Source organism: Stegostoma tigrinum, chromosome 1 (assembly GCF_030684315.1).
Source record: "Stegostoma tigrinum isolate sSteTig4 chromosome 1, sSteTig4.hap1, whole genome shotgun sequence".
NCBI classification, from domain to species: Eukaryota; Metazoa; Chordata; class Chondrichthyes; order Orectolobiformes; family Stegostomatidae; genus Stegostoma; species Stegostoma tigrinum.
The window spans coordinates 4,319,196-4,325,195 of record NC_081354.1 but is presented as its reverse complement, the minus strand read 5'-3'; the positions used below and the strand labels follow the sequence as shown (position 1 = coordinate 4,325,195).

The 6,000-nt window shown below is 41.8% G+C and overlaps 1 protein-coding gene across 1 annotated transcript in view; it reads left to right on the top strand.

Moving 5' to 3' along the window:
• Positions 1–761: 761 nt before the first annotated feature.
• Positions 762–6,000, top strand: part of LOC125453994 (probable E3 ubiquitin-protein ligase HERC4) — an 83,870-nt gene continuing 78,631 nt past the window's right edge. The window contains exon 1 of the mRNA XM_059650971.1: positions 762–971. Within this exon, the coding sequence (XP_059506954.1) occupies positions 764–971 (208 nt within the window). The 5' untranslated portion in view covers positions 762–763. The remainder of the gene's footprint in view (positions 972–6,000) is intronic.

The following is a 6,000-nucleotide window of genomic DNA, read 5'->3' as shown; positions in this document are numbered from 1 at the left end:
ACCTAACTCTAAATCCTAACCATAAACCCTAACCTTAACCCTAACCATAACCCAAACCCTAACCCCTAACCCTAAACCTAACCCTGACCCTAACACCAAACCCTAACCCTAATCCTAATCCTAAACCCTAACCCCTAACCCTAAACCCAAACCCTGATCCTAACCCTAACCCTAACTCTAAACCCTAACCCTGACCCTAACCCTAACTCTAAACCCTAACCTTAACCCTAACTCTAACCCTAGCCCTAACCCCAAATCCTAAACCCTAAACCCTAACCCTAACCCTAACCCGAACCCGAGCCCTAATTCTACTCTTAACCCTAACCCTAAACCCAAACCCTGATCCTAACCCTAACTCTAAACCCTAACCTTAACCCTAAACTCTAACCCTAGTCCTAACCACAAATCCTAAACCCTAAACCCTAACCCTAACCCTAACCTGAACCCGAGCCCTAATTCTATTCTTAACCCTAATCCTAACCCAAGCCCTAAACTCTTGCATGGTTTTATTTGGGACCTGCTGTGAGCAAACAAGTTATTTTTTCTCCTACATTGCGTTTTTCTATTTGCTTTCTATTCCTCTGAGCAATGCCAAGAGTTGTTTGTCGATTCACGTGCCTGGATTATGTAATTTTCATTTGATTGCTGTACTCAGCAAGACACTGGATCTAAGCCAACTTAAATACACCAGTTTAGCAGGAAGCGAAACAGCAAGTTGTAAGCACTGTGCACAAAGCAGAGATACAGTTCTGTGGAGGCAAGCATGTTACACTGGAAGCAGTCAAGCTGCAGACAAGTGGGATCAGAAATCCACATGGATGGGGTACTACCACAAGTTAACACTTTGAGTGAAATCTTAAGGGATGACGAAGTTCAGCAGATTTGCTGCAGAGCTCGATTCACCTTGTATTTATTGAAAAATGGCAGAGTTTACATTTTATTGAATGAGCAGAAGAAAAGAGCACAGCCAGGTAAGTGAGTAAATACCCAAGAGTTAACGCTTGTATTGATCTGTACACTGGTGACCTGTGAAGCACTTTGAGGAATCTTGTGGAAAGTGTTGTATGAAATTCCTTTATCAGTTCAAACAGAATTCACAAAATCAGAAAATTTAATACATTTGGTTTGTATCAGATATTTTACCCATAAATGAGTTGACTGAAGTTATAAATCCAAAATCTATAAAGTGAACTAAAATATCAGAAACCTATGGGGAATAATCTCTTTAATAAATTTATACGTTGAAAATACAGACACAATAACAGATGTGAATCCTGTCATAGGGAATTAGCAAAATTAACAGTGAACATGGAGATTGATTAAGTTCATGACACCAAAGAAGGCCATTCAGCCTGCACTCATATACTAGCCCTCTTTCGAGTGAAATTAACTCATTTAAATTGTCTATTCCCTCTCAATGTCTCTGTATGAGCAGCTTGCAAAATGTTTACATCTTTATCAGAAGTTGTAAGATGCAGTCTGTCATTCCATGAGGTTTAATAATAACAGTAATGCCAATAAATTCTGACTGGTTCTGGATGTGAGTTTGCTCGCTGAGCTGGAAGGTTAGTTTTCAGACGTTTCGTCACCATTCTAGGTAACGTCATCAGTGAGCCTCCAACAAAGCGCTGGTGTTATGTTCCGCTTTCTATTTATCTGGTTAGGTTTCCTTGGGTTGGTGATGTCATCAACGACATCATAACACCAGCGCTTCGTCGGAGGCTCACTGATGATGTTACCTAGAATGGTGACAAAACGTCTGAAAACTAACCTTCCAGCTCAGCGAGCAAACTCACATCCAGAACCTCAACCTGAGCTACAAATCTTCTCAAAACTCACTAATTCTGACTGGGTTTATCCTGATTTAGATTGATTAAAATAAGTAATTGCGTTAATATTCTTCCCATACACCGCATTCGTTAACGTGAAAAGTTTTGTTTCGTTACATTGAAAACTGACAAATTGGTCTGTTTAATAAATCAGTGAGCAAATAAATGTTCTGAGGAAGGGTCACTGGACCCAGAACATTAGCTCTGACTTCACTCTGCAAATGTTTGCTGAACCTGCTAAGCTTTTCCAGCAATTTCTGTTTCTGTTTCAGATTTCCAGCTTCTTTTTTGGCAAATAAACGAATTGCATTCAAGATAAAAATAGAAGTTTGAGTCACTGGTGGTTTGCTCCAGGTTGGGGTGCTGTCAGGAGCATCCCAATGCAGAGATAATAGGATTTGCAGATGCTGCAGAATCCGAGATAACAAAGTGTGGAGCTGGATGAACACAGCAGGCCAACCAGCATCTTAGGAGCAGGAAAGCTAACGTTTCGGGCCTAGACCCTTCATCAGGAGCTTTTTTGCCCCTCTGATGCTGCTTGGCCTGCTGTGTTCATCCAGCTCCACACCTTGTTATCTTGCATCCCAATGCAAATTTGCTTTGAAATAAATCATTGATGGTGTGAGCTGTCGTCAGATGAGATTCATGCAGGTATTTCTCCACTCGACCAGATTTGAACAATCAAATGTTAAAAAGGAGACTCACTCATGAATTACCGAAAGCTGCCTGAGGGGGTGCCTCACATATCTGTGCACGACCAGCCACAGAGTTCTCAGACAGTGATTTGAAATGAATTTCAGTTTTGAGGTTTAAGTTTCGATTTCCTCCTGGTCTTCAGATTCACTTTCACTTTCAATTCTGTGAAGAGAGGTCTGCTGCTAAGTGGAAACCTCACTGCTTGAAAAAGGCAGCTGGCTATATCAACATGAATTACAAAGTGATAAGACTTCAAGATGTGCTAATAATTTTATTTTTGGGTTTATCTCTTGTACAAATTCTGTGCAATCAGGAAACATCAGCTTTCCTGCTCCTCTGATGCTGCCTGGCCTCCAGCTCCACACTATGTTTTCTGACTCCAGCATCGGCAGTTCTTGCTATCTCAGTGAAATGTTGACTCCTGTGTTTTAAATTAGGGGAGGGGTAGCGGTAAAGTCACTGGACTAGGAGTCCAGAACCCTTGGTTAATGGTTGGTGACAGGAAAGTGAGCTTGGCTTCAACACCCTTCCCCCACCCCAGGGATTCTGGTGAAATTTGGATTCACTAAAAATCTGGGATTAAAAGCTAGCCTAATGGCGGACATCTACAGGGCTTGCAGATTTACAAATATTTTTTATTCATTCACAGGATGAGAGTGATACACAGTATTTATTATCCATCGCTAATTGCACCAACACCAGTTGAGTCAACCACATAGCTATGGGCCTGGAGTCACATGTAGACCAGAAATAATAAAGATGGCAGTTTCCTTCCCTAAAGGACATTAGTGAACCACATGAGCTTTTCCTGACAATCATTAATGATTTCATTTCCATCACTGGATTCTTGATCCCCAATTTTTATTTTATATTGAATTCAAATTCCATTGTCTGCCAAAGTGGGATTTGAACCCCGGTCTCTAGAATATTACCTGGGTCCCTGGGTTAATAGCCCAGTAACACAATTAGGCCGTAACCTCCCCTGATGAGAATGATGTCCCATACAGAGGTGTATTAATATTAATTTTAAAGTTCTGACATGCAAACATTTCCTCATACTTACGAACAGCTGTTTTATATTGTCCTGCATCATGTTTCAACTTGTGAACAAATTCACTTAGGAACGCAAGCAAAACTAGTTCTTATTCGGAACCCAGGAACTGCTGTAACCATTGTCAGTTGTCAAAAAAAAGCCCATCTGGTTCACTAATGTCCTTTAGGGAAGAAAGTCTGCCATCCTTACCTGGTCTGGTTGTACATGTGACTCCAGACCAACAGCAATGTGGTTGACTCTAACCTACACTCTGGGCAATTAAAGTCAGGCAATACTTGCGGGTTAGCCAATCACACCCATATCACACGAATAAATTACATCTTTAAAAAATATCATTTTTACATTTACATATTAAACAATTTTCTTTGAATATACTTGTCATTGGTTCATTATTTTAACTTTGGTTCCCAAAATAGCATTTTGAAATTGATCAGCATTGTGAAGAAGACTGATAGGATCGTTGAGTTTGTAAACATAGGCACATTTATCCCTATATTTATATGCGGGGGAGGTGATGGCCCAGTGGTATTATCGCTGGACTGTTAATCCAGAGACCCAGGTAATGTTCTGGGGACCTGTGTTCAAATCCTGCCTTGGCAGATGGTGGCATTTGCACTGAATAAGTATCTGGATTTCAGAATGCGATGATGACCTTGAATCCATTCTCGATTGTCAAAAAAACCCATCTGATTCAGTAATGTCCTTTAGGGAAGGAATCTGCCATCCTTAACTGGCCTGGTCTACATATGACTCCAGAAGCACAGCAATGCGGTTGACTCTCAACTACCCTCTGGGCAGTTAGGGATGGGTAATAAATGCTGGCCCAGCCAGAGATGCCCTCATCCCATGAATGAGTAACAAAATAAGAATAAAACAAAGAAGTGATGCTATACCTCTACAAGTCATTGATCAGACTACATTTGGAATATTGTGTTCAGTTCAGGGCACCTTATTTAGGGAAAGATGTTAAAGCTCTGGAGAGAGTGCAAATGATTTACTAGACTGATACCAGGAAAGAGGGAATTTAGATACTAGTAGAGGTTAGAGAAATTGGGCTTATTCTTGTTGGAATAGAGAAGATTAAGTGGTGACATTTTTGGGGTGTTTAAAATTATGAATAATTTTGACAGGATAAAGAAGGATATTTTGCTTCCAGTAGTTGGTGTGTCAGTAAATTGGGGTTACATTTTTAAGAATGTCAGCAAGAGAGTGAGGAGTGTAATGAGGAGAAGCTTCTTTACTCAGAGAGTCATTAGGATTTGGAATGTGTTGCCTGGGAGAGTGGTGGAACTGGTTTCCATAGAAGGTTTCAAAAGAGAGCTGGAGATATATTTGAAAGTGATAAAGTTAGAGGGTTACGGAGATAGGGCTGCAGAGTGGAGTTAGCTGGGTAGCTCTTTCTGGAACTGGTACAGAATCAATAGGTTGAATGGCCTCCTTCTGTGCTATAACATTCCATGATTCTACAAAGCGAGTGCCAGATAGAATAGGGGTATGGACACCAGAAATACTGGGATTGCTTTCCTTGGAGCAAAGAAGGTTAACAGAGGATTGAAAATCATGAAGCGTTTTGATAGAGTGAACAAGGAGAAATTAGTTCCACAGACAGAAGAATGGGTAACCAGAGGAGATGGATTTATGGTAAAACAGCAAGAGGGAGATAATGCAATGATTCTAAAAAGGTGATGGAAATATATTCAGTAGAATGAGAATTAGATAGATTCTTGGCAATAAAATCATAAATGGGAATGGGATCTGATCTCTGACATGGGGTGGGAGTCAATAATGTGGAGTTGGAAAAGCACAACACATCAGACAGCATCCAGGAAACAGGCAAGTCAATGTTTCGGGCTGAAACCCTTCATCGGGACTGGGTAGCAGCTGCACATCCCAAGTTCAAAACTGGCAGTCTGGGCGGAAGGTTCGGAGAAATGGCCACACCAAAGGCTCAGGCAGATGGATGGGTGACCATTAGAAGGAGCAGGCACTCAGTGCAGGGGTCCCCTGTGGCTAGCCCCTCTCTGACAAGGACGCAGGTCTGAGGAGAGATTGTCTGTTGGGGGATGGTGACGGCAGCCTGAGCGATGGTATCACAGCTAGCTCTGTTGCACAAGAGGGAGAGACAGAGTGCAGTAAAGCATTATGAATGGGGGCCTCTATAGTCAGGGGCACAGATAGGCATTTCTCTGGCTGCAAACAGGGATGCTGTGTAGCCTCCCTGCTGTCAGGGTCAATGATATCTCTGAGCAGGCACAGGACATTCTCAAAAGGGAGGGTGAGCAGCCAGAGGTTGTGGTACACATTGGTGTGGTAGAATGATATAGCCAGGAAGAAAGCTGAGGTGCTCCAAAGGGAATTCAGGGAGTTAGATAGGAAGTTGTAAAGCAGGACCTCTAGGATTGTGATCTGGGAATGACTCCC